Genomic DNA, 25,688 nt, shown 5'->3' on the forward strand with positions numbered 1-25,688 from the left:
GGCCAGAGGGAGAAGCAGACTCCCCGCGAGCAGGGAGCCTGATGCGGGACTCGATCCCGGGACTCCAGGATCATGACCTGAGCCGAAGGCAGTCGCTTAACCAACTGAGCCACCCAGGCGCCCCGAAATTAAGAAATTCTTAAAAGAAAACATAGGGTAAAAATGTCACAACATTTGATTAGGTGGTAATTTATTGGCTAGGACAGCAAAGGAACAGCTAACAAAAGAAAAATGAGACATACTGGACCTCATGAAAATGAAAACTGGAACCCTTGTGCACTGTCGGTAGAAATGTAAAATGGTGCAGCCACTGTGGACCAGTTCCTTAAAAAATTAAAATCAGAACTACCACACGATCCAGCAATTCCATTTCTGGATATATGCCCAGAAGTGGTGAAAGAAAGGTCTTGAAGAGAGATTTGTACACCCATGTTCATGAGAGTACTATTTACAATCGCCAAAGGGTGGGAGCAACCCAGTGTCCACCAACGAATGGATAAACAAAATGTGGTCTGTCCACACAGTGGAATATTATTCAGCCTTAAAAAGGAAGAAAATCTAGACACATGCTATAAAATGGCTAAACCTTGAGAACATTATGTTAAGTGAAATAAGCCAGTCACAAAAAGACAAAAATGGTATGATTCCACTTACATGAAGTACCTAGAATAGTTAAATTCATAGAGATGGAAAGAGAATTGTGGTACCAGGGACCTTTGATATAGAAACAGAATATCCAGTCCCTGTCCATGAGAAACTCTCTGTCCAGGGATGGAAACAAGAACACAGACAGAAGGCAAAGAACCAAAAAAAACCCCACAAGTGCAGTGGCATGCTGAGACAACACAGAGCAGAAGGTACCATTGAGAGCAAACATGGGACATCTTATTTGAAATTGTATCATATTTTGTCTGCCTTGTTTACTTCTTGCCAGTGTAATTAGCTATCTCTCCCTGTGCTTACCCTCAACATCCCAGAGATGCGATGGGCTACAGAACTAGAATTTCAGTTTCAATTTCCACTCAGAGCAGTGCTTCTTAACTGGGTATAGGTGTAAAGTATCCCCACTATGAAGCTTTTAAAAAAATTAATGCTTGGACCCTAACCCCTGGGATGATGCGGTTCAGTAGATCTGGGAAAGAACTGGGACAAGTATATGTTTCAGAAGCCCTGTAAGTATTAAACTACCTGAGAGCAAATAGCTGTAGTGACTGAAGAGGAGGGAGGAGGAAAGAACCACTGAAGATATTTACAATTAGAACACATTCTGGCTTCTCCCTGCAGTTCTCACCAACAACATGAACAGGAAAAGATAAAATAAAAACAAAGAAATACAGGATGGATATAAACATGACCACAACTAAGTCCTGTAATATTCTCTTCTTTAAAGAGCTGTGCCATAGTTATGTCAAATCTGATCCACCACTACAACCAAACTCTCCCATAGCTTTATTGTGCAGCAGATACTTGGCAGGGAGCCTAAACTTTGTCACAAGACTACGTGATATCTGAAGTAGAGAGAAGTTTGTTGCTTAAGCAAGAAGAGCTATGATCTGGGGTAAATGTAAAAGTAACCTAAAAGTAAACAGAGATAATGAAACTGGCATAGTATACAACTTAGCATAAATTAATGGAGATACATTTAAAAATATCAGAAAAGTGAAAATATAAACTGTTATAAAAATGGAAGATCCTTATCATTATGCAAACTCCAAATTATATTAAACACTTCACACAAAAAAATTGAGTATGTGAACTGCTGCTTTAAAAACATATAAACCACCATGAAAATTAACTATAGTATAAAGTCTGGTAGCTAGTGAGTACTAGGTTATGGCAAGACATAGCAGTCCATGCTGGGAGACTCTAGCTTTATTTTCAAATATACATCAACAAGTCCAATGAAAGTACAACATTCTGTAAGAAAGAATGACAGTATCTGGTAGCAGAATTTCAAACAGAAATGCTAAAAAAAATTTACCTCATTGTCCTGCTTCTCATCCCCAGACATATCATCATCTACATCACTACCTGTGCCTTCAATTGCAAGAATACCGTTCCTGATGGAGGGAATCATGTAGAGTTGCTGAATCACAGAATTCATGTAACAAGTAGCACCAGCATTTTTCAGCCCCACAAATCCTTTAGGTGGGCGGGGTCCAACAGGTGGCAGATATTCCCATTCTGTAAGTGCTTCACAAGCTGAGAGAAGGGAAAAGATTCTTGTAGCACAAACACAACCATTTTGTCCACTCTTAGCTCTATTAAGCTGATAAATTAACATTACCAACAATTCCACTAATTTTCCAGCCAGCTGAAGCAGTACACTGAGTGTTGCCCCCTCAACGAACTGAAGGGATGCAGCAACTTGCACCACTATAGGGATTCTTACCCCACCATTTGAAAACCCATGTCTTACCTGGTGTTACTTCTACAGAAATGTCAGAAGCAATCTCCTGAGATGGTATAATGCTAATTTCTATGTGCTCACTTTTTTAATTTTTAAAGATTTTATTAGAGAGTGAGCACAAGCGGGGCGGGGGGGGAGAACGACAGAGGGAGAGGGAGAAGCAGGCTCCCCACTGAGCAGGGAGCCCGACGCAGGGCGCTTGATCCCAGAACTCTGGGATCATGACCTGAGCTGAAGGCAGACGCTTAACCCACTGAGCCAGTCAGGCTCTATGTGCTCCTTTTACTTTTAGTTTTACTGTTTAGTCATAATTTTTTTCTACTTTTGTATGTTTTTTTTGAAGTGTTTTCAGGTTCATTCTGACATATAATGTTATATGTCATTATATGTCATTCTGACATATAATGTTAATATAAATACACCAAGTATTATATAGCTTGTTTGGTTTTAAAGCATCCTAGGACCACCTGGGTTCATATCCAGGTTCTGTTGTTTACCAACTCTTTCACCTTCAGGTAAGCTTCTGTTTCCTTTGTAATAAATGTAATAAGAGTAACAGTTGTTTTGCCTATAACTGCAATGTTATTTTGAGGGGCTAATGAAATAGTGGATTTGAAAGTTGTGAGAATTGTAAATCACCGTATGTCTCCCTCTACTTAGTATAAACCTGCAAACAGTGTATAAAGGACTGGCTAAATATAGTATACTAAATTGAAAAGTATATAAGCCAATAAATGGAATTAGGCAAATATGTATATGTTGATAGAGAACAATTGCAGATATATTAAGGGGAAAACAAAGTGAAGACACTGTGTATACAATATGCCAATCCATGGTTAAAAACAAAAACAACTAAACCAAAAAAGATTTTGTATGTGGATTTTCCATACAGTAATGCTCGAAGGACAGACACAAACTGACGATAATGGTTACAGCTATCCAATGGGAGCTGGGACTAAAATGGGCAGGAAACGTACTTTTTAGTATGTAGCTTCTTTGGTAGTTCAAATTTTTACCACGCAAGTGTACTACTTAAGAAACAAGCAGCCTTTCTGAAACCGCAAATATATCTGGAGGGCTGTGGTCCAACGCCACTTTTTGCTGGCTAGTAGTGGGGTCCTCCAAAACCAGAGTGAGAACACAACTCATCTTAAAATTGAAGGTGATGATCGCCTGAGACGAAACAATTCTATCTGGGCAAGAGATGTGCTCCCATGTACAAAGCAAAGGACAACACAGTGACTCCTGGTGGCAAATTGAACAAAACTGGATGAATCTGGGGAAAGGTTACCCATGCCCATGGAAGCAGTGGCATGGTTCATGCCAAATTCCAAAGCAAGCTTCCTGCTAAGGCCACTGGACACAGAATCTGTGTGATATCGTACCCCTTGAGGGTGTAAGCTTATTGAAAAGTAAATGAACAGGGGTGCCTGGGAGGCTCAGTTGGTTAAGCATCTGCCTTCAGCTCAGGTCATGATCCCAGAGTCCTGGGATCGAGACTCGCACTGGGCTCCCTGCTCAGTGGGAAGCCTGCTTCTCCCTCTCCCCTTGCTTATGTTCCCTCTCTCTTTGTCAAATAAATTAATAAAATCTTAAAAAAAAAAAAAAGTAAATGAATAAACGTGTGGATTTGTTAAAAAAAACAAAGAACCCTGAACAAACAAAACACTCTTCTTTAAGTTAAAACGAAACAAAACCCCCACCTTACTACATATAGATTTGGTAAATAAAAAGCTAACGGTCTAACCTTTTAAAAGCAGTTTAATCAGAATCTCCTAAAATGTTATTAAAAATGTCCTTATATTTTGAAATACAACATACTAAAAAATAATTTCACGTTTTTAAATATTTACATTAACAATTACATCCTTAAGCTTTGTAGATAAACACTGGTTTTCTCTTAAAATATTTGATTTCTTATTTCTGCTTTTCCAGTCATTTAATATTGCCCCCATCCTTTTGGAGCTTCAGTTCCAGATCTGTATGATCTGGTCTACAGTCTACCTCAAGGGCTTCATGTGAGCATTAACTGAGGACATAAAATGCATTAGAATGTTATCTTCTCACATTCTAATCTTTAAAAACCAGATTTTCTTTGAGCTCATATGAAAATAGTATTAAAGAGCTTCTGAATAAGAGCCTGAAAGGTTTTCCAAGGCATGCAACTCGAGTTTTAAATTAGAACTCTGGCATTTCTTTTGACTACTTATTATTCCATAGTTTGGGTTTTATTCCAGGTTTGACTGAGATGAAATTAATTTGCTAAATACTCAAACCCCTTACAGGAAGACATTTAACAAACACTTGAAAAATTTTCTACATCAAGGCTCTTTGCTTGTAATGGTGTTAAATTACACATCCATTTCCTACAAATGTTAAGGTAGTTGCTGAAAGAAAAACATGAGCTGAAGATGTTTACTAAAAAAAAATTTTTAGAAAATAGAATTTGAACAAATTAGAGAATTATCTGTCATCAAAACACTGTATTTTAGTATACTTACTAGTTATTGCTGTGCCAATATAATACATTTCAGTCAAAGAATCTACTATCTGTTTGAGATTCCTCACACAGCCAACAGCTAATGCTACAAGTAACTCAAAACCAGCGTTAATGGTAGCTGGGGAGCTACAGACTGGAATTGCCTGTTCAGCAGGCAGCTCTCCGTTTCTCATATATTGCAGGTAAACATTGGATGCAGGGAAGATGAAATCATCAATTAATTCCTACAAGAGATGAAAAAAGGATTACATATTAGCAATTACATATGTATGTTATATGTTATATAGTTTTATTTCTGTAATGTTTATACGTATGACACACAAAGTTGTGTCTATGTGTGTGTTGTATACATTTATCTTTTTTTAAGGAAAGAAATGTCTTAGAAGGAAATGATGTTGGGGCGCCTGGGTGGCTCAGTTGGTTGAGCGACTGCCTTCGGCTCGGGTCATGGTCCTGGAGTCCCGGGATCGAGTCCCGCATCGGGCTCCCTGCTTGGCAGGGAGTCTGCTTCTCCCTCTGACCCTCCTCCCTCTCATGCTCTCTGTCTCTCATTCTCTCTGTCTCAAATAAATAATAAATAAAAAATCTTTAAAAAAAAAAAAAAGAAGGAAATGATGTTAAATTACTTGTCACAATTAAAGATATCATTACATCTGAGAAAACTTGATTTTCTAATAAAAAGATTCCACTTCAAAACACTATTTATTGTAACAAATATACCAAATTTCTCTGATTATCAAGAGCAAGTTTGACTATAGCACTTAACATTTTAAGTAAGTTTATTCCTTTATTTTTTTAGACGATTTTATTTGAGAGCGAGCAGAGAGAGAGAGAGCATGCGCAGGCGCAAAGGGGAGGAGGGGAGAAGGGGCAGAGGAAGGAGAAGCAGGCTCCCCGCTGAGCAGGACCCTGAGATCATGACCTGAGCCTAAGGCAGACACTTAGCTGACTGAGCCACCCAGGTGCCCCATGTTTACTCCTTTAATCATATGTATACCAAAACTAATTTTGAATAAAAATAACATGTACTAAAATGATACTTTTTGCTTCCTTGAGTTACCACACATGTGAAGAAAGTCATTAAAGAAATAGGATAAACAAGATGCAGTCGCACAAACAGGTCTGTCGTGTTTTAAGTGGACCGATGAAGTGAAAAATTCAGATTTTCTAAATAGAAAAATCAATAGTGTATTTACTTTATTAAATACATAGTACTTTTATTTACATACAAAATTTAGAAACTATATTTAAACAATTACTGTAACCTCTGTAAAGATTCTTAAAAAGCAGAAGGCAGAAAAGGTCAAGAAAATACACCAAAGACATGATATTATAAACCAACCAGACAGATTTGGTAACAAACATTTAGGAGGTCACAGTATCTAGTTTCGGACAAAACTTACTTTAATGAGATTAGCACCTCCTTTTTCACAACCAATATGATACTTTTTCTCAGGGGTTTGAAAGGCCAGTAATTCTTTTGTTACCCCAAGGTGGCCTTCTAAGATCGTCTCTTCCACACCTGTTTCACCTGTTCTTTTAACATCATCCTGCCAAAGAAAAAATAACAAATGCCTAACTTATGGAAGGGAGGGAGGAGCCACAATTTGAGAACTAGGCACACATGAGGTAATTCCCCCAAACCTTTCCATTCTTTTTAAAATTTTATTTTTTAAAATCATTCAGTGTAGTTAACACACAAGTTTCATGTGTACAATATAGTGATTCAACACTTCCACACATCACGCAGTGCTCATCATGACAAGTGCCCTCCTTAATCCCCACCACCTATCCCCCCCATCTCCCCCCACCCCCGTAACCATCTGTTTGTTCTCTATAGTTAAGAGTCTGTTTCTTGCCAAAGCTTTCCCTTCTAAACAGGATGAAGTTCTCTTCAGAACTTTCTGAGGGCTATAAAAGCTACGAATCTCCTCAGAAATAAATTCTCATACAATTCTGAGTTAAGAGTATCCGGTGTTAACATCAAGAGTTAAGTGCTAGTCTATACACACTGATTTTTGATGAGAACAATTCAAACATTTTAGAAGATGAAAATTTGCAAAAAGGCCCAAGATTATAATATAAAAATCAAAGAGGATGAAATCAGTATTTCAAGTTTCAACTAAAACAAAGCATTTTACAAAACTAGCTATGCATTCATTCTGTGAATCTTGAGTTACCAAGACCCACCATCACAGAGTATACTGTTTGGTCCTTTTTATTACTCTTTGGTGTTTTTCGCTTAACCAAAATGCTTAAAACTACAAACTATCAATTAATAAAACACTATCGATACAATAAACAGAGTATTAAAGGTAACTTACCCTAATTCTTTTAAGCCAATCAATTTCATTATTGAGAAGAACTTCAGCATTGGGTATGTTAATATTACTATTGTAAGCGTAATTAAGAAGGTGTCTTAAGAGGGTGAAGTAGTCGCCTGAATGTTTAGCTCTCTCTCTGGCTGTGCTCTGAAAACAATCGTAGAATAATGTGAATTCACATGTCCATGCTCAGAAACCACTTTTTAAAAACCTAGAGTTAACTAGAGCAAAGGACTAAAATAATATGGGAAGTTATGAATATTTACTAAATACAGGCTGTTATAACTTGAATATAAGCTAAAACCATAAATTCCTGAATGCCTGTTTAAAGAATTAATCACAATGAGAAGCATATTAAAAAATGTCTCACCCCCAACACGGTAAAGAGCAGAGTAATGAAGAAAAGTAGAGGCCTGTGTCCCATGCAACATCTGGTGCACATTAAAAAGAACTGCTCCTGTGCCACCTGGCGAACAGTTCTGAAATAAACATGTTTCACAATTAACATATTTGCACAAAGTAAAAAAAAAAAAAAAAAGAAAAAAGATTCCAACACTGGTCTCTCTTTCGGGGGGAGGGGTGCGGTGGATTAAGGGTGAATTACAAGTAAAAATACAAGGATACGAGGTAACACCCCCTGAAGCCGGCAACCTGGGACAGATGAACCGTAGGCTGTACGGCAAGAACTCTAACCCAAATTGTCATAGAAGAGTTTGAGGGATACCCTGTAACACCCCTTTCTTGGAACAAGTTGGAACTGCTCTACTGGATACAAGATGGCCTACAGTGAGCCTTACACATCTTTTGGGCTGTCCACAGAATTTTCACTCATTGCGCTCTGGAGCAAACAACTCTGTTGAAATTCTGTTGCAATTACAGTAAGGATAATGCTGCAATGTCCCTTTTATTATACTAGTGGTTCCCAAAGCATGGTCCCCAGATCAGCAGCATTAGCATCATTTGGGAACTTGTTAAAAATGTAAATTATCAGGCCCCATCCTGGACCTGCTGAATCAGAAATACTGGGGCTGCTACCCAGCAACCTGTGTTTTAATAAATCATTCAGGTGACTTTAATGTGCGCTAAAGATCGAAAACTACCGTATTATACAATATTCTATGATGACCCTCGGGAAGAACTTGTCTCTGGTCCCACTAGTGAGAACTTTACCTGATAATTATGTATCCATAAAAAAATATATATATATACTATACAGATCTCACTAGGGCAAATGTCCAAGAGGCTCGAGACACCACCTATTTACTGTTGTGCCTCAAGAACCTAGAATAGTGACCCATGTATAATAGGTGCTAAGAATCAGTTCAGTTACCACATGCACAAATGCTGTTTGTCTGTAAGATAGTGGTCTGTCTCCATTAGAAAGTAAGCTCTTGGGCGCCTGGGTGGCTCAGTCATTAAGTGTCTGCCTTTGGCTCAGGTCAGGATCCCAGGGTCCTGGGATGGAGTCCCACATCGGGCTCCCTGCTTGGCAGGAAGCCTGCTTCTCCCTCCCCCACTCCCCCTGCTTGTGTTCCCTCTCTCGCTGTGTCTCTCTCTGTCAAATAAATAAATAAAATCTTAAAAAAAAAAAAAAGAAAGTAAGCTCTTTCAGGGCAGGGCTTTGCTGATGCCAGAGTTTCTGACACCTGGAAGAACGCCTGACATACAGGGAGATGCTTAACAAGTATCTGCTAAGCATCTGTGTGTCTTACGGACATTGCAAACTACATTTCACAGAAAACTATCATGTTTCTGTCTTTGTGCTAGCAAACAAGAGAGCTTAGAACCAAATTTATAGCTCAGTGTAAAGGACTTGACAGCATACACTTCGTGTACTAACCTCCCTCCTGGATGTGTCTAGGTTTCTAGAAACCTGTACATGGTCTTACAAACCAGGACTTTAGAAGCCTTGTGGGTTAAATTTGATGGAACCCAAGTAAATTGAAGTCAGGAGTACCTAAGTTTTCTGGGGAGAAAGTCCATAATTTTTATTAGATTTTCAAAGGTATATGTCATTCACACAGTCCTAATTTTATTTTTGTAAAACATAGGTATGCAGCCCAAATAAAGTAGGGATCTATATAGTTAGTATTTGTCATTTCCTGATGAAATCTCCCTCATACATGCAGACTTCTGTAATGCTTTCAAAGAAACATGTGCCTATCTACAAATCCTGTGGCCTGTATCTTTATGACATACTCAAAATCTCATTTCTCACCACTTCTAATACTACCATATTTCCAGCCATGGTCATCTTTTATTTGGATAAAAAGTCTGTTTTTCCTGACACTCTAGAACTTACTCTTAACAAAGCAACCAGAATAAACTCAAAATGTCAGTAACTCAGAGCACACCATTCCTCTGCTCAAAATCCTACACTGGGATGCCCATCTCATGGTAAAAAAAAAAAAAAAAAAAAAAAATCCATGTTGTTAGAATGACCTATAAAATCCTAACAGGCTGCCTATTAACTTTCTGACCTCATCTCCTTCAGCTGCCTATCCCTCACTCACTGCTCCAGCCACACTGGTCTCCTTGCTGTTCTTTAACACATCAGACATGTTCCTGCCTCGGGACATTTACATCTCTTGTTCCTTCTGCTTAAAACATGCTTCCCCCATTATCTGCATGGATCACTACCTTCCTCTTTCAGAGCTTTGTTTAAAGGTCACCTTCTTAGAAAGCCTCCTCTATCCTATATAAAACTAAACTCTATTGACTCCCCACTACTCCTTGTCACCTTCCCTGCTTTCTCTCCATAGCATTTATCACTAACATACTATATATTTTCCCACAAGTCTGCCCCTTCCCACTCCCCACCTCCTTTAGTTTGTAGACTCCAAGAACGCTGCCATTCTGTTGTTTACTGCTATATCCCTAGTAGCTAGGATAGTGCCTGATACATAATAGGTACTTGCTAAATTATTTACCAACAGGACTGCCTACCATATTAAAATCGAGCACTACTTAGGTCTCAGCATCAAAGGCCTTCTGTAAACTGACTCCCACTAATCTCCTTTACAGTATTATCCTGTACTCCTCTTTCACACATCAAAACAGACTACTCAGCTTTTCTCTGAAAGCACTACGCCAGGGGTGGCAAACTCAAATGTCTTCATCAATGAGAGGTAACATAAAGGAGTTGAATAGGCAGGGTATACGGCAACAGGTGCTAGAAGGGGCTGGAAAAAACAGCCTCCTAAAGGAATTTAAATCCAATTGTGAGTGTTTACAGTAAGTTTAGCGTTATGATGTAGAAACAGACCTCAACTAATATGAACAGAGGTCTGGGAAACCAAATTTATATGTTTAGACTTAATTCAAAGGCAATGGGAAGGCATAGAAAGACTTTTTACCAGGAAAACAACATGATCATGCTTGGCAAAGATCATGCTGTCTGCAGTGTGGTCACAGGATGAGAGTAATACCTTAGTGGTGCAGCACTGGGGTGGGAAGATTAAGGATATTGCAGTTGTCCAGGCAATGGATGCTGGTTGTTTAGACGAGGGTAGAAGCAGTATGAGGAGGAGGAAAGTGTATGGGGTCCAACAATATAGAAGTAAGAACAGCATAATGGGGACTGAGGTGGAGGGGGAGCACCGCCAAGGCCCACCTTCCATTTGTATGCACATGTAAGTCTCACCCAAACCTGAGCTCACTTGTCACATTCTGCATACAACCTTCACTTCTGCTCTTTCCAGGTAGAAAGTAACTTACTCCTCTTCTAACTCCTAGAGTACTTTGCCTCTTATGACACTAATTTCTCTCTCAAAGTTCCTTGAGTGCAAGAACTATCTTATTTGACTTTGGACTTTCACTGCTAAGCACATAGTAGGGACTCACACTAATTTGCTCATGGATTATAATTATACAGAGTATAACCTTGTGGTAAAAGTTAGAATTCAAGAGGCAGGACTTCTCCTATAACTTCAGCCTTAGTTCTGCCAGCAGCAGTCTACTTCTGAGTTGCTACAGAATTAAGGGAGAAAGCATACATGGGAAATGCATTGTACACAGGTATACTGGTTAGTAATATTATGCAAGTATAAACTCTATGCAGGGCCACAATCCTGCATCTGAAACCCTTGGGGCTGGATGTGTTTGGGGATTTAGATTTTGGAAAGGTAATGCCAACAAATCATGTTCAAGTCAGGTTTGCTGTCAAATTCTTACAAACTGGATATAAGGGCCTTTGAACCTGCTGAGCAGGGTGAGGGCCAAAGAAGAAAATCAGATACCTAAAGCTCAAAAAGATCTTGATCTTTGAAGACCCTTTCTGTTGTTGAAGACAAGGGAACAGGCATACTGAGATAAAGTATTGTCTACAGAACTTTACTTCATTGTATGAAGTTTCAGGAAAAGGAGGAGGGAAATGGTTCTAATTTCCTATAAGGGGGAATTTTCATAAAGGTCTATAGAGGGCAGAAAACCTGTAAAACCAAGTTCCTTAATACTTAGGAGCCAAGGAAGTGAAATAAGTTCCTAATTTAGTTGAAGATTTGAAAATCAATACAGAACAAAACATTTGCTACCTTTGGGCTTGACTTCCCTAAAATTCTTTGGATAATCATCTTTCCTCTCCTCCTTCCCCTGACGTGTTAATTAAATAGAACCAGACTCACTCAACCTGTTTATTTTTCTTCAAATACGGGGTTATCTCATGATGATCAAGACTTCTCAAGGAGGTAACAAGCACAATCTTATTGGGCGGGGGGAAATCCTGTCAAAGGATTTTTTGAATTTCAAGGAAATTACCAAGGAACTTCTAAAATAGTAGACGTTCCCACTAATTCACTTCACAGCATCCTCTGGAATAAGCAACTTATATCTATTCCATTAATGTATGTTTTTTGAAAAAGCTTTATCACTAGGTTTTATTTCAGCAAACTTTGACTTTACATTAATTTCATCAGTGATTTCTGTCATTGCTGAATGGCATTTGAGAGCATAACCAAAGTGAACATTTTTTGTCTTTTCACAAAATATATGTAAGACAGATTTACATTTAACAGTGACACTAATTAGAGCTCCAGTTTAAAGAGTTACCTCATGAAGGTCAGTATTAGAATGACATGAGAATGGAAACTGACTTTTCTACAAACCCGACTTGCACAAAAAGAAGTTTGAAACAAATGATCTTGAATTGAAAACAAGGGCTTTATACAGTTGCTCTTTGTTCTCATTATAAAATGCAAAAGTTCTTACCATAACCCTGATTTGTGAATTTCATACTGAATTAACAATTTCTCTTGAAACCAACCAACCAAAAAAAACCTGGCATCTACATATCCAAGACAGGAGGCGAATGTCCTGTTTAATTGAAACCTGTAAACCAGATTTTAAACATGTGCTAAAATACAGATCTCTTAGGTGAAACTAAGTTCTGAAATTAGAAAAAAAAATTAATTTTACTTTGAGATTTAATGTTGCCATTTTGCAGAGACTAAAACCAAACTTAGCCCTAGGCAAAACGTGGTTAAAGGAAATTTTCCTAAACATTATCATGCTATAGAGACAACAAACACTTTATTTCTGGGATAAATTCTGCCAGCATAAATTCATTTCTGCGTAACAAAAGATCAAGTTTCTAACAATTAAAAAAGATACTTACTTGCTGTGACAGTGCAACAGTAAGTCAATAATGAATGTCTGCCAAGCCTTTTCTTTACTAAGAGCATCCAAGGCTGTCGGAATCAAGGCAAAACATAACGTCATCACTTCCAGTGCTTCACAGCAAACCTGTTCATCTTCCAAGTCTGGCTCACTGCCTGCATTGGTCTGTAAAATTATGGTCAGAGGCAAATTACCTAGAGATGCATTTAAGAAAAATCTCATACAACTTCGAGTTAGTGCTTAAAACTTAGACTCATTTAAACCATTTGGCCTCAGCCTCTCTACCTGCAACTTGAGACATGTTTAAGAATAGTATGGAAATGATTAAACTAGACAATGAAGTCTAATTCCAGTATTTTGCTACATCCCAAGGAGCGATGAAGGAGCACACTGAGAATACCACCTGTTTCTTTGTCCTTCAGTCTCCTAGGGATCTTCTGAAGCCAACAATCATTCCTTTCTTAAGGACCACTCCAGCACTGCAGAGTTCGGAACTTATGACTAGTTCCAAAATGTAGCATACCTACAGTGCCATTTTATTCTAAAGCAGTTTTCTTAAGGCAATTGTTCAGGAAAGTTTTACAACCCAAAACATGCTTGGGTAGGTAGCTAATAAATTCTAATCTGACTTTATAAAAAAGTGATGATTACAATACATGTCTAAAAAAGAACAAGTTTTCAAATACTATCTGAATGGGGACACCTGGGTGGCTCAGTCGGTTAAGTGTCTGACTTCAGCTCAGGTCAAGATCTTGAGGTCCTGGGATTGAGCCCTGTGTCAGGTTTCGTGCTTGGTGGAGAGTCTGCTTTGCTCTCCCCCCACCCCCGCCCCACTCATGCTCTCTAATAAATAAATAAAATCTTAAAAAAAATACTAGTTGAATTTCCAGGACCTGTACCAGATAGACACTACAGGACTCTAAAATGTATCCTAGGAAAAACGGGGTTATGTTGGCCATTAAAAGGAAGCTCAGGCACCTGGGTGGCTCAGTTGGTTAGGCGACTGCCTTCGGCTCAGGTCATGATCCTGGAGTCCCGGGATCGAGTCCCGCATCGGGCTCCCTGCTCGGCGGGGAGTCTGCTTCTCCCTCTGACCCTCCTCCCTCTCATGTTCTGTCTCTCGTTCTCTCTCTCTCAAATAAATAAATAAAATCTTAAAAAAAAAAAAAGGAAGCTCTACTAAGCCCAAAAGTTCCTATAAATTTAATTTTCTTTTCTAAATATTCAGCAGTGATTATGAGCGGCAAGTACATATAACAGGAAATGAAAGAAAACAGGAAATGAAAACACAGTCTCACGTCTGTACATAATTTGCTTCATCTAAGGGAAGGTCAGAGAGGATACCTAATTGGCTGACACTCTTTCTACCTTTGACTGTTTTAAAAGACAAAAATATTTAAATGCCAGGACACCACAGCTGATAGTTAACTAAACCAAAATTTACATAGGACAGAAAGATGATGAAAGAAAAAGAATGGAGAGAATAGGAAAAAGCAAATTCAGTAGGAGATCATAAATGACTCTAGTGAGAAACAGAAAAACATCGTTTCATATATGAAAAAGCAGCTTTATGGCAGGATTCTGAAGTACTTTACTTCAAAAGTAAAATTTTACTGTACTCTCATCTTACCTATAGCTACCATTTAATTTTCAACCATGAAGATGCAAATGATTGGATTTTTAAAGATAGCAGATGTAAGGATTCAGCCTCACACACAATTAAACATTAATTAATTGATTTTTAAAAAGATTTTATTTATTTGACACAGACACAGCAAGAGACGGAACACAAGCAGGGGGAGTGGGAGAGGGAGAAGCAGGCTTCCCGCTGAGCAGGGAGCCCGACGCGGGGCTCGATCCCAGGACCCTGGGACCATGACCTGAGCCGAAGGCAGACGCTAAACGACTAAGCCACCCAGGCGCCCCAAACAACATTAATTTAAAAGGAAAGTATTTCTGAGATAGTTCTTACCTTCTCATAAATTTTAGTGATTTCTTCATTTGGGCTAAATACTAGCTGTAATGCCCCACATCCTGATGCCCAGATGATTTTTTGAATAGCTCTAATTACACAGATATCAGGCATGTATCTTGAAGCCTGCAAGACAATGAATAATAAAAATGGTTTGACAGCATATTAGAATAAAATAATAACTGGAAAAAAATGTTTCTCCTTGTAAAAGAAATAGGAATGGCTGTGAAGCAGTACCATTATCTTAAGGTTCCCAAATTGCTTTTGTCCCTTTTTCTCATTTAACAGCAATACCACAAAGTATGCTCTCCAAGTTATTATCTGGCCCTGTATTACTACTTTCAAAAGCATCTTAAAAAGACTACAAAGATGATCCTACCACCATTCTACTCATTTTTTTACCCATAAAAAAATGAAAACCAAGTCCACACAATGGTCACAGCAGCTTTATCCACAGCCAGAAGAGGAAAACAATCCACATGTCCATTGCCAAGTGTACGGATGTGGAATATTCATAATGGGATATTACTCAGCAGCAAACAGGAATGGACTAATGGTCTACACTACACAGATAATTCTCAATGTTATTCGGAGTGGGAGAAGCTAGACATAAAAGAACACACATTGTAGAATTTCACCTGTATAAAATGCTAGAAAATGAAAACTATTCTATAGTGACAAAAGATCACTGGTTACCTGGGGTAGAGGGAAGGGACTACAGAGGGATATACAGAGTGATGGAAATGTTCTATGTCTTGATTATGGTGATGGTTTCATACATACCTGCATTTGTGAAGACTGAATTATATACTTTTAAAGGATGCTGTTTACTGTACATAAAGGTGATTCAAAATGGAAAGTGCTAACGTTAATATTAGATAAAATTCATGCTAAGGGAACTTTAGACTGAAGAGAGTGATTAGAGTGAATGGGCCTTAGGAAAATTCAGCCTTAAATCGTGGTAAGATTTAAATAGAAGGTCAAACACAGAAATAGACCTTGCAGGATTTCACAGCTTAAAAAGTTTAATACTAACCTCATCAGATATTTGCTGAGCAAGACGAATGGACACATTTCTAAGCATGCATTCTGATGATGGATTAGGAATGCTCTGAAGGGCACTTTGTAGCACCACGGCTTGATCATGAGTAACTTGGTTGACCTGAAAAAACAACCATTTTGCTTGAAGTAAGTAATTTGTACAGAACCGGACCCAACCACTTGCTCCCCACCCATCACCACTAGCTCAAAATGACCTCCATTCCATATATATTCACTGGAGAACTGTAGTGACTTACACAAAAAGCAGTCCATATTGCCAACATTGTGGGCCTCTACTTTTTCTTGTGCAACAAGGTGCTACACGTCCCTCTGCAAATACCCATTCTAGATCAACTCAACTTGTGTCTCTACATGTGGCCACAGTGTAACCTGCAGACGTGATAAACTGAAGTGATGATTCCAACCCTATCTGAAGACTCAATAAATTACTCCACGCCTCTTACATGTGTGCAACCTGCTCCCATTTCAACTGCTCATCATTTTCTTCTTTGAAAAGGAGAAACATTAAGGCATTTCAGTCACAGCTATTGACATTTGCTATTAGGACAATATACGCGGTATTCCGTATCACGTATTTAATGTATCACATATCTAATCAAAACTCCAATTCCCTGATTAAGACCTAGGCCATTTAAAAAAATAGAATCTATATTCCTGAAGCGTTTATCTTCTATTGATAAACTTGGTAAACCATCACTTGTGATGAATATAGAAAACCTCAAATTTTAGTCAGAATTAAGTGCATAGTTTGACCTCTCGTAAGTAGACATTGAATTATGGCATGTCTTAAGAACTTCTGGTGAGATGGATTAAGGATGCCACCAAGGCAAAGACAGAGTCCAGAGCTGGCGGAATAAGCTCAGAACTGGAGGTTAAGCCTATCAAGGTGGGAAGAGAGACTGGCAGCAGGCTAAGTCAATTACAACGTTCCTATTACCACCTGTATCTTCATATATCTACCAGGTACAAGTTAATAAGAGATTCATATGGAGTTTTTATCAGGTTTAAAATAACTGAAAGCCAAACAGGGTTTAAAGGAGCAGGGAGGAACTGTCCTCTTAGAGTACAGCCAGTAAAGAGCATTTCCACTTTTCATACGAATTTAATAGACAAAAACCTCTGAAATAAGATACCACTGGAAGGGAACTTGAAACATTCTGAATCAACTCTGAAATAAAACTTTAAAAAATTACCATTTATTAATATAAAAAAAGACATTTTTAAAAAGTGTATTACCGATGTCATGGGATTCACGCCTTCTACACCTGGCTGACAAGCTTCTGCTACAGCTCGAACATGGCCATAGCCAATGGCAGTTAGCAACAGTTTGGCTATTTTAAGAGCATTGAGGTAAGCACCCCTTCGAGTTTCCATATCTGCATTTGGTAGGAAGTTATTTCTGGTTAGCATGCTCAGTACAAGGGGTAGGCCACCACTTTTCAAGAAGTGAAATTGAAAATCAGAGGAATCATCAGCCAGAGGTGCACCAGCAGGCATTAACAAGGCATAGACTACCTGGAAAAAAGAAAAGGACTGTATTAAAAGGGTTTAAAAAGATAACTTCTATTTTCCCTATCATCATTGCTAAGAAATTCTTGACCATTTAAAAAAATTTCATTATAAATTTTATCCATGTTCTTCACATTACCATATAAAAAAAGGTCAAGTTCAAAGAACATGAAATAAATTCAAAAGGGAAAAAAACCAACCTCTGTTAGGTAGAGCACTTGTGAGGCTGAAGGACCAAAGAAAAGCGAGTCAAGAGATGGACTAAGGCTGCTTTCTCCAAGTTTGGCGTGGTCTAAACAAATAGCTCTTAATTTTTCTATTGTTGTGCTATCTGTAAGAAAACAGAAGACACAGTCTAAAACACAACATAATCCATGCATTCACAGTATTTCACTTTTGATATTTTGAAGACTACTTCAGTATGACCTAACTATCAATTGAGTTATAGGCTCATACTTCATGAAAAACAGCCGGATTTGGATTTAAAGAAAAAAAAGAAAGATATACACAAATAATGAATCATGGAACACTACATCAAAAACTAATGATGTAATGTATGGTGATTAACATAACATTAAAAAAAAAAAGGTTAAGAAAGAAAGAAATCACAACCAACCAGGACTTTCTAATCAGTCAACCCAAACATGAAGGATCCTGGCAGTATTCACCTAGTCAGAGACCTCAAATCAACATGCCTCCACAGCCACTTGAAAATTAAAAAACACAGTACACTTCAAAAAGAAGTCATTGGTTTTTTTTTTTTTAAAGGCCATTGGATTCAAGTATTTCAAATTAGTTTTTTTTTTTTTAAAGATTTTATTTATTTTTTGACAGAGAGAGAGGGAACACAAGCAGGGGGAGTGGGAGAGGGAGAAGCAGGCTTCCCGCAGAGCAGGGAGCCCCATGCGGGGCTCGATCCCAGGACGCTGGGATCATGACCTGAGCCGAAGGCAGATGCTTAATGACTCACCCACCCAGGCGCCCCCAAAAAGAAGTAATTCTTATTGAAAATAACAGAAGAGAAAAAATTAGAAGCTCTTCCTTCCAACTTCTCTATCGTTCACCTTCATGACACTATGCATTAACTGTTTTATTTTAATGAAAAGAGCTTAGTGGTACCTTAGAAACTGAATTTTAAAAGGAAAGATGGCGAAGAAAAAAAAGAAAGGAATATAGGCAGACCGTTATGAAAGACCTACATTAGCACCTGTTTTCATTAGCCACAAGAAATCCAAAGAGGATGATCGCTTTTATGAAAAGAGGCAAAAAGCAAAAATAGAATCCAGTGTGTTTTGCAGAAAGCTGTTTAAGAGGCAGTGTGCACCCCCAAGCAGCGAAAGTAGCCCCGCAAAGCTCCTTCCCTGGGAATAACACTCAGCAACAAGCCACCAGAGCTTCGGGCTGCCTCTGTGTTTTTCTTATTTTGTGCATCCATTAGAACAAGATTTGTCCTAAGGTATCAGAAAAGCCTAAGAGGTTACTTTTTGGGTGTGGGAACACTCAAAAAATTTTCCATATAAACTAATGGTAATTGCTTCTTTGCTTTACACCATTTTGGCTTACAAAAGGTTTCACAGGAACACTCTACTTTTGAGTAGGAGAAACCTACAGTGATTAATATTTACCTCAAAGTAAGCACAGTGTTTTTTTTACCCCTCCCCCCGGGTATTAAAACACAAGTTTGCTTGTTTATTACTTTCTTTTTTAAAGATTTCATTTACTGGGGTGGGGGGGGGGCGGCCAGAGGGAGAATCTCAAGCAGACTCTGTGCTGAGTGTGGAGCCCCATGTGGAACTCGATAACATGACTGAGCGGAAACCAAGAGCTGGACGCCTAACCGACTGAGCCACCCGGGCACCCCCAACCTTTCTTTTAAAGCACAGTGAAAACAGTTTAAAAACAAAAAAACCCATGATACAATTTAGCATAAGTTACCAAACATTCAAACTTAAGAATAGTCAATCAACTTTAGATAGTACTCTGGTATCATCAAATTATTTCCAAGGTAAATGCGCTATGATTAAAATACCACTTGATAAATAAGATTGTTTTAAAAAAAAATTAAAGCTTTTTTTGAAGAATAAAGATAACTGAAAATTACTATAATTTCCATACGGCAAGCTAATTTTATAGGCCTGGAAATAGCCTAGAAATATCTTATCAAAAAATCTTCAGTTTGTGGTATGCCTGGCTGACTCGGTGGAGCATGTGACTCTTCATCTTGGGGTTGTGAGTTCGAGCCCCAACACTGGGTATAGAGATTAAAAACAAAATAAAAAAATCTTTAAAAAAAATCTTCAGTTTGTATAAAAATTGTTGGTTTCCCCTATTCTGAAGGGACAGTGACAGATAATGTAACTAAAATATTAAGTTCTTATAATCAAACATTTGTGAACAGCTTCTCAGGTCATTAAATATTCATCCCCTGTATTATTTTTAATTGGTGATTAAAATGACATTGTCATTTTACCAGTTTAATCTCTATTATTGGGCATTTAGGGTTTTTTCCCCAGTATTTTTTTTATACTGAAGATCCTAGCAGCTAAATCTTTGCAATTATTTATTTCATCAGGAAAAAATCCTGCAAGCAGAAAGAACCACCAAGGTCCAAAACTTCTAACATACAACACCAAATTATTCTCTAAAAACAAACCAATTCATAGGCTGTATTTGAGAATGTCTTATTGGTTTAAAAATATTCTAAGTAGGGACACCTGGGTGGCTTAGTCTGTTGGGTGTCTGCCTCTGGTTCAGGTCATGACCCCAGAGTCCTGGGACTGAACTGCGCATAGAACTCCCCACTCGGCGGAGAGTCTGCTTCTCCCTCTCCCTCTGCCCCGCCCCCTGCTCCTGCTCTCTCTCAAATAAATAAAATCTTAAAAAAAAAAAAAAGTGGAAGCGCTGAAGAGGAAAAGCAACTCAGTCTGCTTGGTAAAGCAGTATACATTTTAATCACTCAGTATCAAGAAGAATCTGTTTTCCTGATGCACACAGAGAGTACAGTCTAAATTACAAGAGATTAAATTACCTACAGAGAAGATTGGAGATGTTCCAAGTTTAACAGCAACTCATAATAGAGGCACCTGACTTCAGGCAGGTTCAGAAAGAACTAAGAGAGGTAAAGCCAATGACTAGAAAAAAAAAAAAAAGCTACTCATTCCACCTTGGTTTTCTCCCAGTTTAAAATATATGCAAGCATGCACAAACATTAAATGTTTACCCAAAGGTAACACAGCTAGAAACAGAATTCCTTAGAGTCCCTGCTTCCTTTCTTAAAAGGAGGGAAGGAGGGAGAGAGAGAGAATGATGTGTATGTGTGTGTGCATGCATGAGGCAACCACAGTGACAGGGAGGAGGTTAACATTTGTTGAATATTCATTAAATACCAGTCATTAGGCTGGGGTTTTCCACAGATGTATGAATGGATTACCCTTGTAATCCCTGCAATTCCATGAAATAGTTATTATTAGCTCAGTTTTATAGATAAGGAAGTTCTGAAAAATTAGGAAAACATGTCTAAGGCATGAATAACAACTAGAATCAGAACAGGAACTCAAGTCCATTTGAGTCCAAAGCCTGTGATTTGTCTACTGTAATACGATCATTACTGGCTTTTTCAAATTTAGGTACTATACTTTCATCATATAAAATATGAAAAAAGCACTCTTAGGTTTCCTGCCTGAAATTCTGGCAAAAGCTCACTCCCACCATGTAGTGGCATTATGCTCAAATCACAAGATCAGTGATTCTGAAGTGGGTTTGTGTTTTAAATTATGTTGTGAAGGTGGACTCTGCATACATAAAGCAAAAACAACTGTTACTCAAACACCAGTAAATAAAACAATACAAATTCTAAACAGTACAACAGGTAAAGGATAAGGATTAAATTAAATGGTTGAGAGAAGCTTTAGCTAAGAACCTAAATATCTGAACTGATTCTGTCCCACATTAAACAGAAAACAAGATGGGAAATGCCAATATGGTGTTTGCTTTAGAAAAAGGAAATAATGGAAACACACAGTCTTAAAAATTATCTGGGCCAATTCTGAACTGTATTTATCAGCAATGCACCCACAAACCCCACTACAATAAGAATAACTGATTATAAAATATTATAAACTCAAAAGGACATACAAATCGGAGATGAAGAAACACTAGAAAGATGTGAGCCAATTACTGAAGGTATAGAGAGGATGGAAGACAGCTGGCTTAGATGAACCAAGAAGCACCTGTGGGGTTAGTTAAGAGGGTGGAGGGGGTGGGGGAGAGGCTACTTATTAAGTTAATACCCCACTGAATCCTAGAAAAGCTAAGGATATGAAAACAATAGGTACTTGGGAAAGTAGAGATGAATCAAAGACCTAACAACAGTGGCTGAAGTCTGCATAAGAAGCAAGTCATCCCCCCCACCCCGCACCAAAAATAAATCAATGAAGTTGGGAAGCAGATTTCCCACTAATTTATAGATACAAATATCAAACTGAGAAAGACGAAGAAGCTGTAGGAGTACCAGTATGAACCCATGTTTGTTTCTTCTAACAGAGACAGATACAGACATTGATATAGATGTGTATTACTTCCTCAGTTTAATGAAAAGGCCTGGAAACAAGACACCCCAATAGTAATAAGTTTCTGGTTTCTAAATAACCTCTCTCTCACTGAAAGGAGTAATGGCTGATTCTAGGGCTAGGATAAAAGTACTGGATGAGTTTTAAACATCTTGTGCCATATAACACATCACAAATAGGGTTGCCAACCAGTAAATGTAGAAAGATCAAGTTAAATAAAATCACCATTTTGCAACCATTACAGAAAAAACGGATTCAAGCAATAATCACAACGAATGGTAAAATCAGTAAGTAAAAGTTTGATGAGGAAAGAGTTAAAGGGTCTCAAAACATCTCTCCAAAAAAGGAAAAGTAACTTTGCAGAGGAGAAACCTGGCAGACATCAATTATGTGATCCGGGATAATGTCACCAATAAAGGACAAACTGACATGTGCCTCCTGGTATAATGCTCTGACAAAGACAGAGCATCACATAAGTGGTATTGTGACAAAAATGTACAACCTGTATATAACATCAGGAAACAGACAAAAGCTAAGCAGACAAATTCAACACAACTGATCTGTGCGCTTTTCAAAACCATCAAAGTCATAAAAGTCAAAGACTGAGGAACCGTTCTAGATTAAAGATACCACATGAATCATGCAATGTAAGAAGCTGAATTGGACTCTCAACCAGAAAACAGTTTTAAGGTTCATTATGGGGATAATTAGTAAATATAAGTTCTATAAATTAATTTACCAATGCTGTACTTTTCTTTTTCTTTTGAAAGATTTTATTTATTTGGCAGAGAGAGACATAGCAAGAGAGGGAACACAAGCAGGGGGAGTGGGACAGGGAGAAGCAGACTTCTGTGGAGTAGGGTGCCCGATGCGGGGCTTGATCCCAGGATCCTGGGATCATGACCTGAGCCGAAGGCAGACGCTTAAGGACTGAGCCACCCAGGCGCCCCAATGCTGTATTTTCTGATTTTGATTAATACTGTGGTAATTTGAAGAGAATGTCCTTGTTCTTAGAAAGCAATAGGTATTTAGGGATAAAAAGACAGGGTATCTACAACTTGTTCTTCGAAGGTTAGAAAAAAAATCTTACCACAGAATGATGTAACAAATATAGCAAAATGTTAACTATTGAATCTGGGGAAGGGTAAATGAGATCGTACTGTTCTTTGTTAAGTTTGAAATTATTTAATAAGAAAGTTTAAATTTTATTTTTTAAAAAAGATTTTATTTATTTTGAAGGGGGGAAGCACAAGCAGGGGGAGCAACAGGCAGAGGGAGAAGCAGATTCTCCGTTGAGCAGGAAGCCCAATGCGGGATTTGATCCCAGGACCCCAGGATCACAACTTGAGCCGGAGGGAGATGCCTAACCGACTGAGCCACCCAGGGGTCCCGAAAATAAGCATGTATGTATGTATTTAGGATTTTATTTATTTATTTGACAGAGAGAGACACAGCAAGAGAGGGAACAAAAACAGGGGGAGTGGGAGAGGGAGAAACAGCCTTCCCGCCGAGCAGGGAGCCTGATGTGGGGCTCAATCCCAGAACGCTGGAATCATGACCTGAGCCGAAGGCAGACGCTTAACGATTGAGCCACCCAGGTGCCCCCAAAATAAGTTTTTAATAGGAAAAAAGGTACTCTCCAAAAACAAGAGACAAGCAGGAAACAAAATAAAGCACCTATCAGTATTAGGCTTCAGGGAAATAAGTACAGTCTATTAAGTTAATAGTCACACACGTTTCTAAAACCCCAATTAGCTCATATTCAAATGGCAAATAAAAGAGTGTCAGTATAATGTGGAAGGTGCCAGTATAGCAGAAGAAGTGCAACTTTCAAAAACAACAAAAACCAAAACCAACCAACGAAAAACCCCGTGGCCTGGCAGCTGTATAGAAAGAAGCCCTTTTAACTTCTTAGGAAAAATGAAAAGTGAGCACCTGCACACAGACAGAGCTCATCCTGAGAGGTGCACTCCCAGCCTTTCAGGACTCTGGTTGGGTGTTTGTTCTGGGCCCACTTTAATGGCAGCCCATCTGTCTCGGAGCTCCACTTCCCCGTGTTATCTCAGCACTACCAAGTCAGCATTTTCTATTGGTCTCATGTCTTTTTATTATCTGCTGAGGCAGCCTTCAGCCACATTCAACTACCTGGTGGGCTGTTCAAGTTCTCTCTGAAGATCCAAATTATTTTTATTAGTGCTGTTTAAACTGTATGTGAAAGGGCTCCTAGTCTAGGGTATTATAGCCCAAGTAGGGTAAGGAGGACATCCTTGTGGGAGGAGGGGAGAAAAAATTTCAAGAAAGGCCCAAGACACAGAACCTGAGAATAGGGACCCTGCCACGGAAAAGGTGAAAAAAGAAGTCCCACAACAGTAGCCGTATAGAAGGCAAAGAGCAACAGATGAGAGAAGGAAGAAAGGTTCCAGAAAACAGTGAACCTGACAGATTATATAATGCAAATAACAATGGGAAATTATTTTGAGAAGTTATTAGAAGATATATGGAATGAATTAGAGATAGGTGTACAGAAAATGAAGAGAACGAAAAGGCAGTATTAAATCCAGTAAAAAAAAGTTGTCAGTAATCCAGGCAAACTACTTTTCAGACTCTTGAAATGTAAATTTACATTTTAGCATCAATTTTAGATATGAATTTAAGCAAAATTGGGGAGAATATGAGAGTAAGACTTAAGTTTTCATCTGTATGATAGAAACTCAGTAGGTATCTAAAATTGACAAAGACACAGTTGTATGAGATTATTATTTACAGATATAATGGTATATACATATACAAGAAAAAAGCTGCACTATAAAGTGGTTGTTTCTAAGGAATAAAAAAGGAGCAGTGCCACAGATGACACATGGCCCATAATACAGTGCAGAGGTCAGATAGTAAATATTTAAGGTTTTGCAGGCCATAGGGTGTCAGCTACAACCACTGAGCTCGCTGTTTTAAAACAAAAGTAGCCACAGTTAGTATGTAAATGAATGAGCATGGCTGCATGCTAATAAGTTTGTTTAGGACACGAAAATATTAAATTTCATGTAATTTTCACAAACCACAAAATATTATTTTCTTGCTTCCCCCATTTAATAATGTAAAAACCATCCTTGGCTCCTGGACTATACAAAATCAGGCAGTGGGCTGAATTTGGCCTGTGCTCTGTAGTTTGCCAACTCCTGATGTGGTCTATGTAACAAAGGATATTCCATCTAGACAGATATACCCTGTTATTGTCCAGCGTATATTTTATGAGCATTATACTTATAAAAAAAATTCTTACCTGGTGGCATAAGCTTCATAAGTACTCTTGCTCCATCTCTAAGTGGAGGCATATTTAGGCTGCTACCTAAGTCTGCAACTTGCCAAAGGAAAGAGATGTATCTGGGATGCAGTGACATTATCTGGAATACAAAATATACAAACCATTTACCTATAAATTACATGCCCCTCCCCCGCAAAAAACAGCCAAGTAATTTCCACCAATTTGTGTCATTTCTACTCTCTCTAAAATGGCCTGTCTTACCCATCATTCCACCTGTAGAAATCCTTCATGATGCCGACTGAATATATTATCCAAGCTATCTCCAGTAATTTCTGTGTGACGGCTCTTTTATTATTTTGTTAAATTATTTCTCTCATACATACAAGTTAGACTCCATATATGCAAAAAGCTGTCATGCCTGCAAATAGTTAAATTCCTAATCCAACTGTTCTAAGGAGCCAATTCTTC

At 38.3% G+C, this 25,688-nt stretch overlaps 1 protein-coding gene across 4 annotated transcripts in view; it reads right to left on the bottom strand.

Annotated features, from left to right (window-relative positions):
* USP9X (ubiquitin specific peptidase 9 X-linked) overlaps window positions 1–25,688 on the bottom strand; it is a 167,276-nt gene that overhangs the window by 29,633 nt on the left and 111,955 nt on the right. For all 4 annotated transcript variants that reach the window (XM_081808975.1, XM_081808977.1, XM_081808974.1 and 1 more), the window contains exons 21-31: window positions 25,239–25,359; window positions 17,591–17,721; window positions 17,118–17,396; window positions 15,856–15,981; window positions 14,820–14,945; window positions 12,846–13,012; window positions 7,605–7,713; window positions 7,235–7,381; window positions 6,314–6,460; window positions 4,912–5,134; window positions 1,982–2,202 (exon numbers count right to left, since the gene is read on the bottom strand). In XM_081808975.1, coding sequence (XP_081665101.1) covers window positions 1,982–2,202; window positions 4,912–5,134; window positions 6,314–6,460; window positions 7,235–7,381; window positions 7,605–7,713; window positions 12,846–13,012; window positions 14,820–14,945; window positions 15,856–15,981; window positions 17,118–17,396; window positions 17,591–17,721; window positions 25,239–25,359 — 1,797 coding nt within the window. The remainder of the gene's footprint in view (window positions 1–1,981; window positions 2,203–4,911; window positions 5,135–6,313; window positions 6,461–7,234; window positions 7,382–7,604; window positions 7,714–12,845; window positions 13,013–14,819; window positions 14,946–15,855; window positions 15,982–17,117; window positions 17,397–17,590; window positions 17,722–25,238; window positions 25,360–25,688) is intronic.

Source organism: Leptonychotes weddellii, chromosome X, assembly GCF_054177405.1.
Source record: "Leptonychotes weddellii isolate Sample4059 chromosome X, ASM5417740v2, whole genome shotgun sequence".
Lineage (NCBI taxonomy): Eukaryota > Metazoa > Chordata > Mammalia > Carnivora > Phocidae > Leptonychotes > Leptonychotes weddellii.